The sequence below is a fragment of the Tursiops truncatus genome, chromosome 12 (genome assembly GCF_011762595.2).
Source record: "Tursiops truncatus isolate mTurTru1 chromosome 12, mTurTru1.mat.Y, whole genome shotgun sequence".
Lineage (NCBI taxonomy): Eukaryota > Metazoa > Chordata > Mammalia > Artiodactyla > Delphinidae > Tursiops > Tursiops truncatus.
The window spans coordinates 20,878,413-20,899,896 of NC_047045.1; the positions used below are offsets into that span (position 1 = coordinate 20,878,413).

At 38.6% G+C, this 21,484-nt stretch overlaps 1 protein-coding gene across 1 annotated transcript; it reads right to left on the reverse strand.

The window, feature by feature from the left end:
- Positions 1-3,663: 3,663 nt before the first annotated feature.
- CGA (glycoprotein hormones, alpha polypeptide) lies at positions 3,664-19,470 on the reverse strand. The gene is made up of 4 exons (XM_033867340.2): positions 19,391-19,470; positions 5,766-5,872; positions 4,425-4,609; positions 3,664-4,005 (listed from the first exon to the last, which is right to left on the reverse strand). The coding sequence occupies exons 2-4, from the start codon at positions 5,863-5,865 to the stop codon at positions 3,928-3,930; spliced, it is 363 nt and encodes a 120-aa protein (XP_033723231.1). The 5' UTR covers positions 5,866-5,872; positions 19,391-19,470; the 3' UTR covers positions 3,664-3,927.
- Between the last annotated feature and the right edge of the window lie 2,014 nt (positions 19,471-21,484).

The window sequence follows — 21,484 nt, forward strand, 5'->3', positions numbered from 1 at the left end:
CAGACAGACCTGGTGGCCTGTTTAACTCATCTTGTTAATGGCATTGTTAATGATGTTAATGGTCAGCTGTGTTGCCTCAGTCAGACGTGTTGCCATTCAAGAAAAAGGTGCCTGGGATCCTGTGTTTTAGACATAAGGAAAGAATCTCACACGGGAGAATTTGGGGCAGCTCCCTCTGGCTGAGGTGAATCGTGGAGAGGTTTTCTTGAAAGAAGCGCCCCTCAAACATGATCATCTTCCCTTAATACCACTTTTAGGCATTTTTCAGATGGGTTTGAAACAAAATTTCCAGCCTCCATGCCTGCCTCTCTGCCACCTTGCTGCTTATCTATCTGAGATGATCGTCTTTTCTCCAGAGGGCTCCTGTCACAGCTTTCTAATTGACTGTCCCCAAAGACGTAACAGCCGCTTCCTTAGCCAGGCTGGTCCAGAATCTCTCCTTGGTGGTGCAGCATCTTCCCTTCCTCACACCCTCATGCCCTCGTGAGCAATCCTAGCCACCCCTGTGGGGTTGATACCACTGAGCACAGGTGACCCTCGAGCCCACTCCTCCAGGCTGGAGGCCTTTCCTAAGCTCCGTGTCTATCGCTGTACACGCTGCCTGTTAGACACGCTCACCCGGTACCCCTTAGACACCTTGAGTCGGCATGTCCCAAACTGAACTGTCATTTCCCCCATCTGCTCCCACACAGACCTATTCCATTTCCCAGTTTGGGGCACAGTTATCCATCAGCGACCCAAGAAGCCAGGAGTCACACCCACAATCATTTCTTCATTTTCTCCTAATTCCTCCCAAATCTGTCCCCTCCTCTTACCCTCACCCTCACCGCCAGTAGGCCACCACCATCTCTTGCCAAGACAGTTCTGCAAAGGCCCCAATTCATGATCCTGTGACTGGTCTCTCCCCTTCTCAAATCACCCTTTACCTGCTGCCAGAATGATTTTTCTAAAGGGCAAAGCAGAGCCTATTATTCCTTTAATAGCACTTCTCAAACTCCTCTGCTTAAGAACTCCTAATGCAAGAAGAGTGAACCAGGTCCCAGGAGGCTTGGGATGGGTCAGAAGAGCAGGATGCAGAAGTCCCCACCCACAATGTGAAGTTTCTTTTTAAGTCGTAATTTTTAACCCCATTTTGGCAGTTTTGCATTCTACTCTATAATGTATCTGTTTTTGTTTTGAAATTAAAATAACATGTCCCCAAATCTTCAAGCAAGGTTGATCCTACAGAAAGGTGCATGTCTAATCCTGTGGCTTCAGGAACCCTCAGGCCCCCTAGTTTGAGAAAGGAAGGTCCTAGCTGGAATGTACATTTCTTTGCATGTTATTCACATGCCTAGTTGACAGTTGTCCGTTTGTCTCTGGAGCTCCAGCCCTCCAACCAGCCCCAGAAGTCCAGGCACACTGAACTTCTTGTCATTCTATGACCATCATACTGGTTCCATCTCAGGACATTTACCTATACTGTTTCCTCAAAGTAGACTTAACCCCTTCCCCATCAATCCGCTTATCTTCTAGACTCAAGTATCACCTTTCCTGTGAAGCTCTCCATGACGAACCCCAGTAGACCAAGTTAACCATTCCTCCCTTAATGTCACCAAAATCCATGCCTTTCACATAGCATAATCTCACTAGATCTTAATTCTTTGCCCGTGTCTCTCTTTCCTACCGGACTGTGGATTGCTTCAGAGCAGCATCCGTGTCTTATTCTAGTGCTCACCAGGGTTGATTAGGCTGATCTGAATGACCGTGGGGATGTCCCCTTTCTCTCTCATTACTTCTTCCATCCCCTCTGTGAAATAGGATGATCCCAGATGGGCAAGGGCACTCCAGTCAAGGGTGTATTGCTAGCTTTCTTCTCCTGCTGAATCCTCCAAACAAGCTCTCAAGACCTGACACATAGTAGATTCTCAATGAATATCTATTAAATGTTTGAATGAACCCATGAATCAGCACCATTGTTTTCTCAAATTAAGCTGTATTAGCTTTTCTCAATCTTATCTTCCAGAGAATCCTGATATCTCTGAATCTCCATGATCTAATCATGGGCCAGCACTTACTAGACATTAAATAAATGTATAATAAATAAATGAATGAACAAGTTAAGTAATGTGTGTGCATTTCAGTGTTTCTTTAAAAATACATGCCCTCATTTAAATTTTTCACCCAGACACCTGGTATGTTTACCTACCTGTTAGAAATTGGGTTTTCATTCAGAAATGGAATCTGACAAATTGGTGATGAGTGAATTTTTTTTTTTTGAAAGTGTTATCTGTGACCAGTGTGATTTTTTTTTTTTTTTTTAATTTCAGGCTCCCTTAGGAGTTGAAATTTTGGGTGGCTTTGATCTCTACCATAGTTAATCTAATTTAATGGGTAAGAACCATGATCTATCTCTGTTTATAAGTATAAATGCTCAATAAATGTGACTTTGAAGCATGGCACTACTCTTAAGCATTTGGACAGAGCTAAGTGAAAGTGTTTGTTCCTCCTAGCCCACAGTGAGTGCTCAGTGAATTCTTTGCTCGTCATTTGTTCATTCCCATCAGGATCTGGACATGGAATGTAAGAGGATGATATCCTTACCTTAGCCTCTGTTTGGTTACAACCTGGCTGCCAGGAACTAATAAGATGCATTTTTTTTTTTTTTTTTTTGGTCAGGCATAAGCCAGTGGATAGAAACTTCAGGCTGGGATGATTTTGTCTTTACCAAACCCTAGAGCAGTGTTCTTCCTTTTTTTTTTTTTTTTTTTTTTTCCTGATTGAAAACTTCTACCAGTAAAAAAGTTTCGGACCAAACATCCTCAATATCTGCATATTTATTTATTGATAAATTTTGTACATGCATGACCATACTAATGTATCTGTACTTCTATAAAACTCATCCAAATGGTCATCTAAAGGGATAATGTGAAAATGAATAGAAATAGAAGTTATATTTTCTTCCTTCACCCCAATGGATTGTCTCATAACTAGCACACTGGCCGAAGGACTCACCACTTGCTCTGGAAGGCTTGGTGGGAACAAGATTCTCCAGTGTCAGGTCACTGAGTATATAGGGGCCCACACTGGCTCACTCCCTCCCATTAATCCTATTAAAAGTAACTGGCTTATAAAAAGAAACGAAATTGAGCTATTTGTAATGAGGTGGATAGACCTAGAGTCTGTCATACAGAGTGAAGTAAGTCAGAAAGAGAAAGACAAATACCGTATGCTAACACATATATATGGAATTTAAGAAAAAAAAATGTCATGAAGAACCTAGGGGTAAGACAGGAATAAAGACACAGACCTACTAGAGCATGGACTTGAGGATATGGGGAGGGGGAAGGGTAAGCTGTGACAAAGCGAGAGAGTGGCATGGACATATATACACTACCAAACGTAAAATAGATAGCTAGTGGGAAGCAGCCGCATAGCACAGGGAGATCAGCTCAGTGCTTTGTGACCACCTAGAGGGGTGGGATAAGGAGGGTGGGAGGGAGGGAGACGCAAGAGGGAAGAGATATGGGAACATATGTATATGTATAACTGATTCACTTTGTTATAAAGCAGAAACTAACACACCATTGTAAAGCAATTATACTCCAATAAAGATGTAAAAAAGAATAAGTAACTGGCTTGAAACTTTTCAGAAAAAATTAGAATTCAGTGGTAGAATGATGATTTAAAAGACTTTATTTCCAGCGGAACCAGCTTTTTATGGTCATGCTAAATGCTGTATTTCATTCCAAATGAAAAGAACAAGACTGCCGATTATACTGTAGGATAAAGAGAAAGGCAATAAAGCTGCAGTATATTCTTAAAGCGTGTAAAACATGGTACGGTCAGGAAAAGGAGGGTTTTATCTTGCAAAGTCATAAACACTGAACAAATTAATGTTCCACTCCAGGAAATCAGCAGTCATCAACACGGCCCTTTGCAAACTCTTTAAGATTTGTGATAATAACAAGTACTGCAGTGGCACTCAGTGTGATTCTCCACTCTGGCATTTCCCATTACTGTAGCCTAAGGAGGAAGGGGAAAAGATGACAGATATAGCTAGATAGATAGGTGGGCAAAACTGAAAACTGTTAAATAAAATGGACTCTAGCCAGCTGAATTAAATAGATGCTTGCTATATTTGCATATTCTCCTTTTCAGCTGATATGTTCACTCTGAAAGCTTAGGTTTGCACTAAGTATTCTATACTCTCTCCCAACCTGCCCCTCATCACCTCTACCCCTACTCTCTTCATTCAGAATAAATCCAGCCTGTGCCCACAAGGTTGCTGACTCTTTTGATTAAAGGGGACAAATGCAGCCCTTCACTCTACAAATAAAGCACGGGTCATCAGATACCTCTGGCATTAAACCCCATGGATGTGCTCTGAGGACATTTCTCTGGTTGAACTGTTAGAAAGTTTCTGGGGCCCTTTCAGTTCTCACCTTGGTAAATGCTTTGGCCACACAGCATGTGGCTTCTGAGGTGATGTTCTTTGGGACCAACATTGTCTTCTTGGACCTCGCTGGAGTGGGGTATGCTCTGGAGAAGCAGCAGCCCATGCATTGATAGATTGGGGCACCCAACTTGGAGAAGTATTTGTTTTCCTTTAGCTTGCATTCTGGGCAGCCTATCACCAGAAAAAAAGAAAGAAAGAAAAAAAAAAGGCAAAGAGTAAAATAATCCAAAAATAATTTTAAAAGAAACTATACATTTTTCCTCATTATGGGACAGCAAATATTCTTTTTATCTATTGGAAATCAAAAGAAATTGAATGAATAAATAAATATTGGGTTGACCCAAAAGTTCATCGGGTTCTTCTGTAATATGGAAAACCCGGACGAACTTTTCGGCCAAACCAATACTTTTGGGCTGTATGTTCATCTTCAGACACAATATCTATTTGTACCGACTACAGTTATTTTCATGGGAAAACGATTTTTGCAGATATGCATGGGAAATCTCAGTAGCAGTAGTTTCTCTTTCTTTAAGTATGACTTCTCAATTCCAGTGCTGATAGTATGTCTATAGGGAATGCAAAATTTCACAGATGAAAACACCATGCTCATCCGAAAGAAGGATTTTGCCCAGAGGCAAAATATTTTCCCATTTAGAATCTGCTATTGTTTTTGCCCCATAGCAACTCCAAATACTGACAAAGAAAAGCATGTGTCAAAATTAAGAAAGCATGGTGAGTGGCACAGCCTGATATGAGATCAGGCATCTGCACTTGGGAACAGGGGTTAAAATATTATCACTTGTCTAGAGAAAAACCATCACCAATAGTAGCTCACAATTTCATAGCAGATGGAATTATATCAGCTACTATATGAGATTTTTCAGAAAGTACAGCAAAACAAATTTACTGCATAAAATGGTTTTGTTTTCTCACTTGTTAACTGATTTGAAAATTCATCTTCAAAGGCAATGTTAAAATCCTCCCAAATCTTCTGGGAGACATGTAAAAAACAGAAAAAAAGTCAACTAGCTAGACTGAATAAGGAACACTTTCTGCTTGTAAAACTCAGATAAAGAATAATCAGGAATCTATTTCAGATGGAAATGTACAGGCTGCTATTTAAATGGACATGTAAGATATTTTCACTGTACATTTTTGGAACCTAGTTTAATTTTATGTTCACAGTCTAAAAGTGCCTAGATAGATATCCAACAGCAAAGATTTATCACATTTGAAAAGGAGGTAGAAATGTAATTAATGGAGTTATTGATGTACATCTAGAAATGTGTGCTTTCTTGTTACTGCAAACCCAAGTTTGGTCACACACCCTGCATTGTAAACTCTCCATCAGGAAAGGAATAGAGAATTTGCAGAAACACAGACAATGTGGCCAGAATGACAGCTGCATATTTTCTGTAGTAATCCATGGCTCTTCTGCAAAACAGACATGGGAAAAAAGTTACTATAAAATTGGCTTAACAGGCATAACAACAACCAGTAATTTTAATAGTAATAGTAATAGTCATCAGTGTCTTGACCCCTCTGCTTACAGCTCCCAATACACTCCAAAGCCATGTATAAAAAAAGCAATTTCTCTTTTGGAAAGAGGTAGAGAATTGACTCTTCCTACTTCTCACATCAACCAGTAGAATCAGGTATAATGATAACAACAAGAAGTTCTCTTTTTAAAATCTTAACATCCTGTTAAGAAGCTTTAATGTCCTTATTTATGAAACATGAAATTTCAACTAGATAATATCTAAGGATATCTATATGAGTGGGTGGATGGATGGATACATAGACAGACAGATAGATAGATAGATAAGCTTATATATGATATATAAAATATACAAGCATTTGAGCCCATCCTTCCCATCTCTACATTCCCAGGTGGGAAAACAGAAAGAAAGGATAATATCTCTCCTGCTTTTTATTCACTGTCGATAGCTGGGCTTTAAGGCTAGTTATCAGTGTGCAAAGTAAATGCTACCCCAGCAATGTGGCAAGAGTAGACAGCAGGTAGTATCAATCAAAGTTCTCCTAAATCCACTTCCTGACTTATTTATACCTGTAGATACAGCTTTACCTAAGCATTCTGAGTACATGAAATCAGGTTATGCAAGGTCAGCTGAGTGATTGACCATTTATCCAGGCATTGACCTCACCGCATTTAAGAACTGGGTTTTATCCCTACATGTTCTAGAAAAATCTCATGTAAGATAAAAGGGACAAAAAATTTTTAATAGATCTTTATTAGAGTATAATTGCTTCACAATACTGTGTTAGTTTCTGTTGTACACCAAAGTGAATCAGCCATATGCATACATATGTCTCCATATCCCCTCCCTCTTGAGCTTGCCTCCCACCTTCCCTATCCCACCCCTCTAGGTGGTCACAAAGCACCGAGCTGATCTCCCTGTGCTATGCTGCTGCTTCCCACTAGCTAACTATTTTACATTCAGTAGTGTATACATGTCAATGCTACTCTCACTTTGCCCCAGCTTCCCCCTCCCACCCCGTGTCCTCAAGTCCATTCTCTATGTCTACATCTTTATTCCTGCCCTGCAACTAGGTTCATCAGTACCATTTGGTTTTTTTTAGATTCCATATATATGCGTTAACATACGTTATTTGTTTTTCTCTTTCTGACTTCACTCTGTATGACAGACTCTAGGTCCATCCACCTCACTACAAATAACTCAATTTCATTTCTTTTTATGGCTGAGTAATATTCCATTGTATATATGTGAAAGGGACAGATTTTTATCCCTATTTTTAAACTGCTTATGTTCAAACCATGAAAGATAACAGAGACAGAGAATTAATTACCAATGAGAAGACAATTCAGAACATTTAAAGAATTAACACCAATTTTACAGAGTCACTTTCATAAAATAGAAGAGAAGGGAACAGTTCCCAACTCAGTTTATGAGGCCAGGATTACCCTGACACCAAAACTAGACAAATACAGAACACAAAAAAGAAAACAAGAGACTGGTATATGTCATGAAATTAGATGCAAAAATCCAAAACAAAATAATAGCAAATTGAACCCCGTAATGTATAAGAAGAATTATTCAACACAACCAATTGAAAATAATTCACAGTATTCAAGGCTGTTTCAATATTTGAAAATCACTTAATTGTAATCCACTATATCAAAAGAATAAAGAAAAATCATGTGATTATATTAATCAACACAGGAAAGCATCCAGTACTCTTTCATGATAAAAACTCTCATCAAACAAGAACCAAAAGGGTTTTCTCAACTTGATAAAGAGCATTTACAAAAACCTACAGATAACATCACACTTAATGGTGAAAAACCAAGTGCTTTCCCCTTCAGATCAGGAACATGGCAAGGATGTCCACTCTCACACTCTTATTCAATATAGTGCTGGACATTCTGGCCAGCACAATATGGCAAGAAAAAGAAATTAAGGCACACAAATTTAAAATGAAGAAGTAAAACTATCCCTATTTATAGATGATATGATCATCTACATTTAAAAAAAAAAGCAAAACAGGGAACCTACAAAAAATGTTCTGGAACTAATTAGTGAGCTCAGCAAGATTGCATGACAAAAACAACACATAAAAATCAACTACATTTCTATATACTAAAAACAATAATGTGGAAACAAATTAAAAACACAATACTATTTATAATCGCTCCAAAGAAAATAAAATACTTACGTATAAATCTAACAAAATATGGACAGGACTTGTACACTGAAAATTACAAAATACTGATGAAGTAAATTAAAGACCTAAATAAACAGAGAGACATATCATGTGCATGGATTGGAAGACTCAACATGGTAAAGATGTCAATTCTCTCCAAATTGATTTCTATGTTTAATGAAATACCTATCAAAATCCTAGCACAGCTTTTGTAGACACAGAGAAGTTTACGACTAGGATCTAGAATAGCTAAAAGAATTTTAGAAACAAAGTGGGAGGAACCAGTCTTCCCAGTGTTGTCTTATTCTATAACTACAGTAATAAAACAGCATGATATTAGCAGAGGGATACACAGACCAATGGAACAGAATAGAGAACCAAAAAATATGCCCAGCTGGCTTTTGACAAAGATGCCAAAGCAATTTAACAGAGGATTTCGACTTTTTCAATAATGGCTGCTGTAACAATTGGACATCCATAGGCAAAACAAATACAAAAACAGAACAAAACGAACATATAAACAAACACCTTAATGTAAATCTCATATCTTATATGAAAATTAATTCAAAATGGATCATCGACTTAACTGTAAAATGTGAAACTATAAAATTTTTAGGAAAAAATTGGGAAGGGTGGGCAGGGGCTAGGTGAATAGTTTTTAGAGTTGACAATGAAATACATAAAAGGAAAAAATGATAAATTAGACCTCATCCAAATTATGGGTTAATCCTCAAAGAGGATGAAAATACAAGATACGGACTTAGAGAAAATGTTTGCAAGCCATATGTCTAACAGAGGACTAGTATCTGGGATATATAAAGAACTCTCAAAACTCAATTTAAAAAATCCAGTTGAAAAATGGGCATTGCACTGGAGAAGATATATAGATGGCAAGTAAGCACATTTAATGTATTCTACATCAACCATTAGGGACATGCAAATTAAAACCACAATGAGATATTATATACCTATCAGCTAGCTAACATAAAAATAACACCAAATGGATGCAGAGAAACGGGATAATTCAGACGTTTCTGGTGGAAATATAAAATGGTACAGCCCTCTGGAAAATAGTTTGGAAGTTTCTTATAAAACTGAACATGTAGTTACCATATAACCCAGCAGTTGTACTTGGGCATTTATCTCAGAGAAATGAAAACTATGTTCAAATAAAACATATATAATGGGTCATAGCATCTTTATTTATAATAGCCCCAAACTGGAAATCGTCCAAATGCCCAACAGCAGAGGAATGGTTGGCTCTGCAAACAATGGTACTTCCAATACCAGATTATAGACTATGTAACAAGAAATAGGAACATGTTATTGATACACATGCAACTTGGATGGATCTCAAGGGTATCCTGCTGAGTGAAGGTTGCATTCTGTGTGATTCCATTTATATAACGCTCTTGAATTGATAAAATTATAGAGATGCTACATTAGCAGTTTCAAGGAGTTAGTATGTGGGGAGGAAGTTGAGAGGAGTAAGTAAATGTGGCTATACAAAGATAGAACCGGGAGCCTTGTGGTGATGGAACAGTTCTTTATCTTGATTGTGATAGTGTCACAATCTAACATGGGATGAAATTGCACAGAAACACACACATACACACAATACTAGTGAAATCCAAATAAACTCTGTGGGTTGTACCAATGTCAATTTCCTGGTTTTCTCCTTGTACTATAGTTTTGGAAGGTATTATCATTGAGGGAACTAGCTAAAGGATACTCAGGACTTCTCTGTACATTTTTTGGGCCGGGGGGGGGGGGGCGCAACTTCCTCTAAATCTATAATTTATCAAAACCAAAATTTCTTTTAAAAAAATTTCAGAATGAGATTTATAATTCCATGTGATTCAAAACCTGTGGTTATTTTTCATGTAGACTGACATGGTAAGACCATGTTTTTGCTAGATGTTTGTATCAACCGATGTATCTTGTAAGAATAATTTGTCAGACAGTAGAACCAACAGTTTATAATACAGAAAACAGACTGTTTACGTGTAGGTAAGGCTAAAACATATGTACGTCATTATTTCTACCTGATTTATATACTTATACACAAGTAATTATGGGTTTTATTTATCTTCACCCATAATTAACACTGAATAAATATTGTCCTAAGTCAGTGGCTCTCAAAGTGAGATCTGGGGACCCTAAACACTTTTAGTGGGTCTGTGAGGTCAAAATTATTTTCATAATAATACTAAGATGCTGTTTGGATTTTTCACTCTCATCCCCTCATGAGTGTTCAGAGAAATTTTCTAGAGGCTACATGACATGTGATATTGCAACAGATTGAATAAAGAAGCACCTGAGAATGTAGCTGTGTTCTATTAGCCCAGTACTTTTTAAATTTTCGAAAAGAGGGAATTCCCTGGTGGTCCAGCGGTTGGGACTTGACGCTTTCACTGCCATGACCTCAGGTTCAGTCCCCGGTTGGGGGACTGAAGATCCCCACAAGCCTCAGGATGTGGCCAAAAAAAAAAAAAAAAATTGCAAAAAGGTAAAACAATGCCACTCTTCTCACTGACTTTTTTTGTTTTGGAAATTGTCATTTTTTATAAATATATTGTATTTGTGTTAACATGTGATGGGTTTTAAATTGTTGTTTTTAAAGGAATAAATATTTCTGGGAATTCCCTGGCAGTCCAGTGCTTGGTGCTTTCACTGCTGAGGGCCTGGGTTCAATCCCTGGTCAGGGAAATAAGATCCCACAAGCCATGTGGCCAAAAAAAAAAAAACAATAAATATTTTAAAACTTTTTCCAACATAATTTCTATATCAGTAACTATTGATAAATATAAATTCATTAAAAATATTCTTTGAGCTCTTCGATAATCTTTAAGATCATAAACAGATTCTAAGAGCTGAAATTTGAGAACCACTTCTTAAGTGATATACAAAGCCACAAGGAAAATTTCAGAATTGAAACTGGTTTCCTTTTTAAATTAGTATCATTTTTGTGCTTTGATATTGCAGCTCATATATTATGAAAATTCAGCATTATGCAGTGAACAATTATATCAGAATTAATTCAGAGAGAAGCATTTATAACAAGATTGCAGAAAGTGAGAGCATGAAACGGATGCATATTTTAGGATTTGCTTTATGATAAAGTGAAGAGAAGATTGAAAAAGCAGAACCAAAGTCACCATTCCTTTAGCTTTCAATAACAGAAACGGCTTTGTCTTTATTTTAAAAAGAGATGAGATTAACCAAGCAGAAAGGGATTAACCCTCAAATTCTAGGTGTTTCCGAAAACATTTTAATAAATGTTTTCATCAGCCTAATCACCCTTAGGCCTTTCTGTTTTGGAATATGGAAGAAAAACATTAAGACCCAGGGCAGGAACAATAATTATGTTCAGCTGGGATTTATGCTATTTTGCAAAACATGCTCAATCTAAATCAGATGTACTAATCTCAGCCTCTTGGTATTCCGAGTGAGAACACTGCAGGCATCACAGACTCTATATATCCAGCCCTACAGTGCGCCTCCAACACCCACTCAACACACCCTCACCTCCTGCCACCTGCCCCATCAGAATAAAATGAGGCCAAGAAAATGTGTGTATTCTCGACTTGACCTGTAAGGCCTCTCTCCCCCTTCTCAGCCATCCACCTGAGATTTTTAAGGAGCTGCCCAGCCACCAGCTTCATTGTGAAGGTTTCATCCAAGCCCAAAGAGAGAATAAATAACTCTCCACTGCATTTATCCATCACTTTGCTTATAATTCTTAGATGAAGTTCCACAGTCTGTCCTGAACTCTAGCTAGTTATATACCTGTTTGTCTTTCCATCCATGTAAAGCTTCTTAAGCGTAGAAACTGTGCCCCTCTAACCCACCCCCATCCTAGCACAAGGTCTTGCACAGAGTAGATGCAGTTGTGTTGCATCGGGACTTTAGAACAGTAACAGTATCAATCAAAAGTTGCTTATGTAGAGCTGTCATTCATACTGAGAAACAAGATAACTCTTGAATGACAACTTAGAATAAGTGTTTAATAAAATAAAATATTTTCAGATAATAAATTCATTAGAGATGACATATTCTCACTTAGCTATAGAATTTGTAGCTGGCTAATACATAAATGTCTAAGTGTTAAATATGCCACAGGTAAGAGCCATTTTATGCTAAGATATAAAAGTCATAAGAATTCAAAAGAAAACATTAATAGAAAGCATATATAAGAGCTTCAGTGTTTCAACTGGGTATCTGTTACTTTATATCAAACTAGGTATGTGGGCAAATTTATGTTCTTAATATAATAAGACTCTGTAAGGAAAAGATAGCATTCTTAAAAGTATTAAAGAATATTATTGCCATGATTTACTATTATTTTTTTTTATTTTTCATAGAAGTATAGTTGATTTACAATGTTAAACTTACTATTATTTAATATGTTTGCGTATTATTTATTGTGATTATATACATTAATATATAATTCATGTATTAAATGATTTATATAATAGGTAAATAGCAGTGTACCATACACACACACATATGGACATCAGTATATATCTATATATCTCTCTCTCTACATATCTTGACACACCAAGTACCATACACATACACACCAGCCCCATCTATCAAACAGGGTACAAAGATAGACACTACGTTTTGATGTGGGAGTGGCAAAGTCATACTGCAGAATGAATTTAGACTGAGATTTTTTTTCTGGCCCGTTTTGAAAAGTACACCTGCCATAGCAGTGAAAACTTCGGGACAATGAACAATAAGGGGGCTTCTCTTTGCAGCTCCTCTGTTCTGTTTTTATCACAGAAAAAAAGTGTTTATAAGGTAAGGTGCCAGGACTGAGAAATCTATCATCCCAGCCTGTCAATCCTATTACTGAAAGGCTTCAAGGCAAATTAAATATACACACACACACATATATGTATGTATGTATATATGTGTACATGCATGTATGTACACAAATATACATATATGTACATATACATATATATATATATAAGATTGTTCCAAGAAGACAAGTGTTTGGTACAATGTGACATCCTGGTCTTCATTCACCTGCAAAGATGCTGCCATTGCTCCCCCACTGCCGAAGAGTAAGGTTTTCGATTTTTCTAATGGTGTTGGTAGATGGGGTGACTCACTCATACTCTCCACACCAGGAAGCCCAACTGACTCATAGCACATTTTTGAGATGACTGGCTAGGGTAGAGGCATAATTCTTTGTTAACAAAACAGATTAAATCTAACTGATTTCTAGAGAGTTAACCTAAGGTTTCACTTCATTAGCCCCATCTAGCCCAGCCCCAAACTACCAATAAGAAGAAAAGTAGGCAGCCTTCAGTGAAGGATCACTAATGAAAAGGACCCTTGAAAGCAAAGACTTTAATCCCCAGCACACTGCCTGGCATGAGATAGGTATGTAAGAATTGTTTGTTAAACAGAGGAGAGGCCTGTAAGTTTTAGCATCTTGCCTGGTCCAGCGAATAGCAATAGTTCAGCCTGGATGAGAGATACGAAGGTGGAGCATCGCAAGGATAAGTGGACGTTCAGCACCCTTCATCCTTCATCCCACCACCTCCCATGGAGCCAGTCCCCGAACAGGCTCACCTCCACGTCCCACCGAGTGACCACTGATGTCTCCTGCTGGACGAATTTAAAGAGTCTGGGATCAGTGATCAGGAAACTCAACTTGGAGTAGCCTTGGCTACTAGTTTTCTTTCTCCATGTCCTCTAGTTGCAGCAAGTGGGTTTTTACCCTGTTCTTGTAACATATTCTGAATCCCAGGTCGAGCAGTGAATGTCTTCTGTGATCCCATACGCCAGCCCCCAAGCTCAGTAATCCAACAAGTTCTCAGTTCTTCGAAGTAGACATTCAAATATTGCTCCTAGGCACTAGAGTGACCTTGAGACCCAGTATCGCATTCACTGATCGTCGAAGGATGGCTGAGAGAGAAACGGTTAATACTCCCATGATCTGTCTCATCCCCTCATTCATTCTTTGATATAGATAATTAATGCTTTCTCTATTTTATGAAAAGATGAGTTTTGGATGATTTGACAGTTCAACATTGTAAAGTGCAAAATTTAAGGTCCAAATTGAACATTTGAAAGATTTAAAGACTTTGAATAAGTACCTGCTACGTGCCAGGCACTGTGCCAAGTATGAGTGACACAAATATGAATAAGTTTCCTGCTCTCTGACCCAGATACAAAGGCAAATGACTGTGAGTGAGAGCAATGAATGCTGTAGTAAAAGCATTCGTAGATGTTGAAACATTTGATAGGCTGGGGACAGGAAAATGGAGAGGTGAAAAACTAATGAGAATAAAGAACACGTATTTCATGGGGAAGAGAAGCACGACGGTAGTAAATATATGTTTTACTGTTTTAACATTTGTACAGGAGCTTTGTGTATTCAGCAGTCCTCATAACTTCCCCAGCCTAATCACAGGGGTTGCAAATAGTGTATCCCCAAAGTGTCCAGAGGAAAATAAGTGATGTCACACAGTTCAGCAGCTGTATTTGGGGTGGGATTTCTGTTTATCAATTACTTAACAGTATTTTTTGGCTTCGCAAAATTCTAAAAGGGAGCCAACTTAATTTTCCAGATGAAATGAAGAGAAAGAGGGAAAAAAGGGGGTCTTAGAGGCAAAAGACATATAAAGTACAACTTGTACAGGTATACTTTGCAAAAAAACAAACAAACAAAAAACCCCAGGGGTTTCCATAAAAACAGACAGAACAAAAGATGACCTATAAATATTTATTTTTTAAAAAGAAAAGGAGCAGGCAGTATTTAGAAGGAAATTGAAGTGCTCATAGGATTATAAAAATTTCAATTCCTTTATGACGATTCTTGTAACAATCATATTTTGAGAAGCTTCTTAACTGACTAAATTTAAGGTTAAAATAAGATGTACACTTTCTGCTTTAATTGTTATTTTAAGGCACTTTACAATGTTAACATAATTATGTAATTAAAATCTTAGTTCTTCCATTACCCTTCTGGTTTTTCTAGCACATCAGCATTTTTTAAATTGTCTGCAAACTAAATCAACAAGAAATTTTGATAGGACAAACTCTATGTACCATAAAATATTGTTGTAAATGAGAACTTCAAATATTTGTAGTTTCAAAGTACCCAATTTTTAAAATTAACATTATTCCAGTAATAAATGCTATCAGGAGCAAAACATTAAGTAGTGTCAACTTATCACTCGGAAAAGTAAAACATCCAAAGGCCAGAAAAGTTTTATACAGAGCATTATTATAGCAATATAAGAATCATTCTTGTAACTTTAAAAATTTGTGCATTACATTTTGTTTTTTATTTGAGCTGTTTTTGTGCAATCTTTTGACACACCAAGTATCATTTCCATTTAAAAGCACTAGATTATAGAAACATTTAATTTACCTTAAAGTCTCTCAATAATAGAATGGACAGGCTGGGTTTGTAGATTTCTCAACCCCAGCACCTCACATTATAAGCATTTTTTTCTGTGATAAAAACAAAGCAGGGAATTCCCTAGAGGTCCAGTGGTTGGGACTCCACGTTTCCACTGCAGGGCCCACGGGTTCGATCCCTGGTTGGGGAACTAAGATCCCACGTGCTGCGCGGTGCAGCCAAAAATAAAAATAAAAATAAATAATAGTTAAAAAAAAAAACAGAGCAGAACTGCAAAGAGAAGCCCCTTATTGTTTATTGCCCCTGTTTTCTCTGCTATGGCAGGTGTACTTACCAAAGATGGCCACAAAAATATTCTCAGCCTACATTCACTCTGCAGTATGACCTTGCCACTTCCATATGGAAAAGTGGTGTGTCTGTCTTTGTATCCCGTTGACCTAGGGGGGCCCTATGACTACTTACACCTATAGAATAAGGCAGTCATGAGAGTGTCCCTTACACCAGTACAACACTGGGCCAGTCGTGGGAGTAGCCCTGCACTGACCTGGCAGTTTCTGCTTCCTGTGTCTTAGAAGCCAGTTGCTGTGTAAGAAGTGCTACTAGTCTGAGACCACCACACAATAAGAAGGCTATAAGCCACGTGGACCGGCCCTGGAGAACGAGATGCCACACAGAGAAAGAGAAAGAGGCCAAGAAATAATGAGTGAAGAAGCCATTTGGATGACCAGCCCAGTCGAGCCTTCAGATGACTCCAGCCCCAGCCAATATCTGATCACAAATGCATGAGAAATCCAAGTTAAGAACAGCCCAGTTGAGCCCAATCCACCTGCAGGGCCTTGAGAGATAATTATAACTTCTTGTTTTACCCACTAAGCTTTTCAGTACTTTGATGCACAGTAATAGATAACTGGAACAACCACTGTCTCTTATAACAAAAATTTCTCCTCCAGGGTTTGAGATATGGGACGCCGGTCTTGTCTCTCCACTTTCTTCCGGTACTTTTCCTCTGTGGGGTGTGATTTATATAACACAGATTCAGTTAATCTATTAGGGAAAATCTAACAAAGTGTGAAAAAAAATTCTGAGTTAGCATTGCCCACAGTATCTGCCATACTGAATTTGGTAATAATAACTTCTACATTAAAAAGAATACCAACCATTAATTGAGCACTTGTGTGTGCTAGGTATTCTTTTGAGCACCTTGAACACATAAATATATTCAATACTCATGACAACCCTGTGAGGTATTCTTCTCATTTTGGCAGATAAGAGAATTCCAGAGGCGAAGTAACCTATACAAAGTCACAAAATTCACCACTGGCAGACCTAAAATTTTATCTTTTTTTTTTTTTTTTTTTCGGTACGCGGGCCTCTCACTTCTGCGGGCTCTCCCATTGCTGCGGAGCACAGGCTCCGGACGTGCAGGCTCAGCGGCCATGGCTCACGGGCCCAGCCACTCCACGGCGTATGGGATTCTCCCGGTCCGGGGCACGAACCCGTGTCCCCTGCATCGGCAGGCGAACTCTCAACCACTGCGCCACCAGGGAAGCCCAGACCTAAGATTTTAGAATGTCTCTTTACAACTCCAAGCTCTGAACCTCATTTTACTACACTGCCTTCAAAACTTTATATTTCACAATGAACTTCTTAAATTTTTTTTTTCAGGTGGTATATCCCTAAATAGAATGCTGACATCTTTTTTTTTTAGAGTAATATTACGTTATACCAGCTCAAATATAACTTGCTCGTGTAATTTTTTATTTTGCATATTTATCTGACTTCACCTTCTTCAGAACAGCCTTAAGAAAGACATTTCATTCATATAAAGAGGCACTTTACACCTGACCAAGGTATGAGGACTAGTGTCTGATTGGGGGGGAGTGACTGGCGGGGGCCAAGCATTGGCTTTCATATCCATTTCCCTTGTTTGATTCTCTTTACACTTCTTTGGGGAAAGCACTACTATGTCACCTATCTCGTAGACTAGAAAACTACACTTGAGAGAGGTAAAAGGATTTGCCAAAGTCAACTGGAAAGTGGTCTGATCCTAAGATAGTACCCTTTCACCTATACTACCTTTATAGCCTAGAAACACACAGTTAATCCATTCTCTTTAGGGCATTGATTTAAGCATGGATCATGATGTTACTGTTGTCTTTTCAAATTCAATTCATAATATTGCCCTTGATTCTGCTCCCGCTCTGGCCTAAGCGCCCTCTTCTCTCTCTCCTCCTCCTACCCCAGTGCACAGCGGATGCTAGAGCATTTCTATAATGTCATCTCTGAGTCTGATGAATCAAGAAATTACTGGATTATTTTGTGCAACATTATGATGGGGAATGCTGAAATGTTACACACCAAAACCAGAATCTGCAAGGATCATAAGTTGATAGCAAACTACTCTGGGATTCACAATCTATAAAAATGGAGGTATGGTGCTATAGGTCATGCTGTTCTCAATGGAAATATCAGCTGATTCCTGTACATTTTCTCTTTGTGAAAGCTGATTATCTTGATCTACTTTTGAACAAAATGCACATATTACGTTCTAATTTTACTATTTCTGTTTCCTAGCTCTTACTTTGAGTTTTCATGTAAATTTGAGAAATGTACAAGGAAACTGAGAAGCTGTTCTGGAATATAATAAATTGCTTTTCTAACACTTCACATGCTACCTTTTTCAGCAAGAAATGGTGAGAAATATGACTCAAAATTTCAACGACTCTGTTACTGCAAAAAAAAAAAAAAAAAAAAGAAAAGAAAGAAAAGAAACCAAAACCAAAGTTAAGGAAATGAAATGAAGACACATAAACTTTTCATAAATGGTGGTTATTCTTATCATTTAAAAATAATTCAAAACTATAGCAAAGTATTACAATCAATTTGGATGACCAATATTTTGAATAATTGAGTTGATGTTAAGTAATTATTTAAAAGATATCTCCAGAAACTTAAGAATATTCCTCTGTTCTAATATAAAACATCTTCTTTTTGGATTGAGGAGAAGATTGTAGAGCTTAGGAAACAATAGTTTCCATGAAAGTGAAATGGAGCTTCAGTATTCCTGAGGACCCATGTAGTGTGAGTTCATAATTCTTCCATGTACCCAAATCTTGTATCCTCAACATTAATAAGGAGGGACAAAGGAGCACTTTTATTTTCTAGTCCTAATTTCCTAACCAGCTGCCATTCCAAGCAGCACTGACGCAAATATAACTAAAGTTAGCAAACATTTCTAGAAACTCTCTGTGGAACAAACCAATTAGACTTAGCCAAGTGATGTAGAATTGCAAGGTCCATCAGTAATAGTGAGAAATACTACCGACTCTTATTTTTGTGGCATTCTATGAAAGAAGAAAAAGGAAACAATGTTGTTCAAGACATTTCAGTGTTACAATTCAAGTCTACCCAAGAGGGTCTATTCAAAAAATATCAGAAGCTATGTTCATTCCGCTGAACAGGTGAGCTGCTTTACCATTGACCAGTTTGAAGATGTAGTTATGTGTCATTTAAAAACTGATGACAAAACAATATCAGCAACTTACATGTCTCCTCCCTCCTCTTCCTGACCCCTGGAAGCCACTCCAAAGAATGCCTTTCAAATGACATCCAATATTTCTTGAGAAAACTTTTTAGTTACTGACAGGCACTCACACATCACAGCAGGAGACAGTTGGTTTCTGGCTTCAGTTAGATAACATCTTAGCCTGTGATCACAGACCACAATTTTGCAGACTTCCTCCCAATTCAATCATGAGTGCTGAAAAGAGAATGTGTAAATGCCTGTCTTCTTACTAAGGTTTATGCACAACCAGCTCCCTTGTATTCTCAAATATTTTACTCCTTAATTAAAATCCCCCAAATTATTTCATTCATATTACCTTCCTCTGGATTTTTTGCAGGATGTGGTCAGGGCAGTTGACTGTGGATCTGAAGAGGGATTTTAGCTTCGTCTTGTGATTTCTCAGTAACTGCTCTTAATAAAGTCCTCACCTGTCTTATATACCAGCAGAGTAATAAAAACTGCATGTTCCCACCTGCATCTAAGTCCAGGGATCAACAGTAAATTCCATCCAATGATTGAATGGTACTTTGTGTAATTACCATGACATCAATTTGATCTTATCTCGTTTCAGCCCTTCGATCATTTTTTGTTTTGAGCCATTTCCAGGTGGTGTTGACTGCAAGGTCAGCCTATGAAACAAGAGTACGCTGTTATTTTCTACATAATTTTATCAAGACTTATACACAACATCCTGAAAGTTGACACTTTCCTATAAACAGGATCCTACAAGCATTACATTTAATTAGCTAAGTACCTGATGTTTACTTAAAACAGAAGAGCTGTAAATTTCAGATGCTAGATATAGAGCATTTCTAAGCTTACAACATTACTCCAGTAGAAAACAGAAAAATAAAACACACACCTATTTAGACTTTTCTAAAATTAAATGTGCATCTGGCTTTAATAAGAATGCATGGAGAAGGCATGAGGCAATGCTGAGAAGGACTGATTGGTTCTCAATATTTGTGCCTTTCCCCCCGTCGTTTCACTTTTGTAAAACTCAGTTTCTTCCTAAACAGAAATTACATATGTTATGGCTTGCCAGCTGAGGAACGCTTAGCTCCAAGATTCCCAGTACATTGTCTTCCTAAAACCCACCAAGCACTTCAGGCTATGGCTGTGGCTGCGTCTATCCTGCTTTTAGGGTTGTGATCCTAAAATAGTTCAAGACTCCATTCGTTGAAGGAAGAGGGACCCCTTCCAGGGCCCAAGAGTGAGCACTTGTCTAACACTCAAAAATGAATTGTCCCAGGAGACACACATGCTGACAAGCAAGAGACTTTCCTGGGAAGGGGCACCCAGGCAGAGAGCAGCAGGGTAAGGGAGCCCATGAGAACTGCTCTGCCATGTGGCTCGCAGACTCAGGTTTTATGGTGATGGGGTTAGTTCCAGGTTGTCTCTGGCCAATCACTCTGACTCAAGGTCCTTCCTGATGGCACACGCATGGCTCAAGACTGATTTCAGCAAGAAGGGTTCTAGGAGGTTGGTAGGACAATGGACTGGCGTCTCCTCTCTCCTTTTGACCTTTTGTAACGTAGAAGAACAAAAATCTGACCCCATGTTGGATCTGTTTCTTTTACTTCAACCTTTGTTTTCCGTTGCTTTTGTTACTATAATCACCAAAAGGATACTGTCTATAGCTATAAGCATACATAATGGCATGCCTTGGGGAACGCTGCCACTCTGCCTGAATGTTAAACTAAAATGCCTTTGTTCAGCTCACAGGGAAACATCCTGACCCTGCCCACCTGAGATCACACAACGGCTTAGGCCAAAATGGCTTCTCTTATGTCAAGAAAGCCATTCCTGGTTCTCTTTCTCTGGGGACTCCATAACTTATCTGCTTACACGATTGAAACAGGAGGGAAGGGGGCGGGGCACCACCCTTAAAAGAATGACCTAGGGCTTCCCTGGTGGCGCAGTGGTTGAGAGTCTGCCTGCCGATGCAGGGGACACGGGTTCGTGCCCTGGTCTGGGAAGATCCCACATGCCGCGGAGCGGCTAGGCCCGTGAGCCATGGCCACTGAGCCTGCGCGTCCGGAGCCTGTGCTCCGCAGTGGGAGAGGCCACAACAGTGAGAGGCCCGCATACCGCAAAAAAAAAAATAAAAAAGAATGACTTAGTTTGAGGACACAACATAAACTGATTAGAACCAAGTAGGTGCAAGATGGCAGACGGATGAGTCGACTTCCACTAGACCTTGAGCCTCAGTATATGTTCATTGTAACACATCAGCAAGCTAAATGACACACCCACAGGAGCCATGACAGTTCCAAGTCTGACCATAAGGTCAAAGAGTGGGTGGTGACCCAATTTCTCGAAATCCCCACCCCTTCCCCAAAATAGTTGGAATACTCCTCCCACTTAGTAGCCTGTGAAATTACCCAGCCCTATAAAAACTGGCAACCCC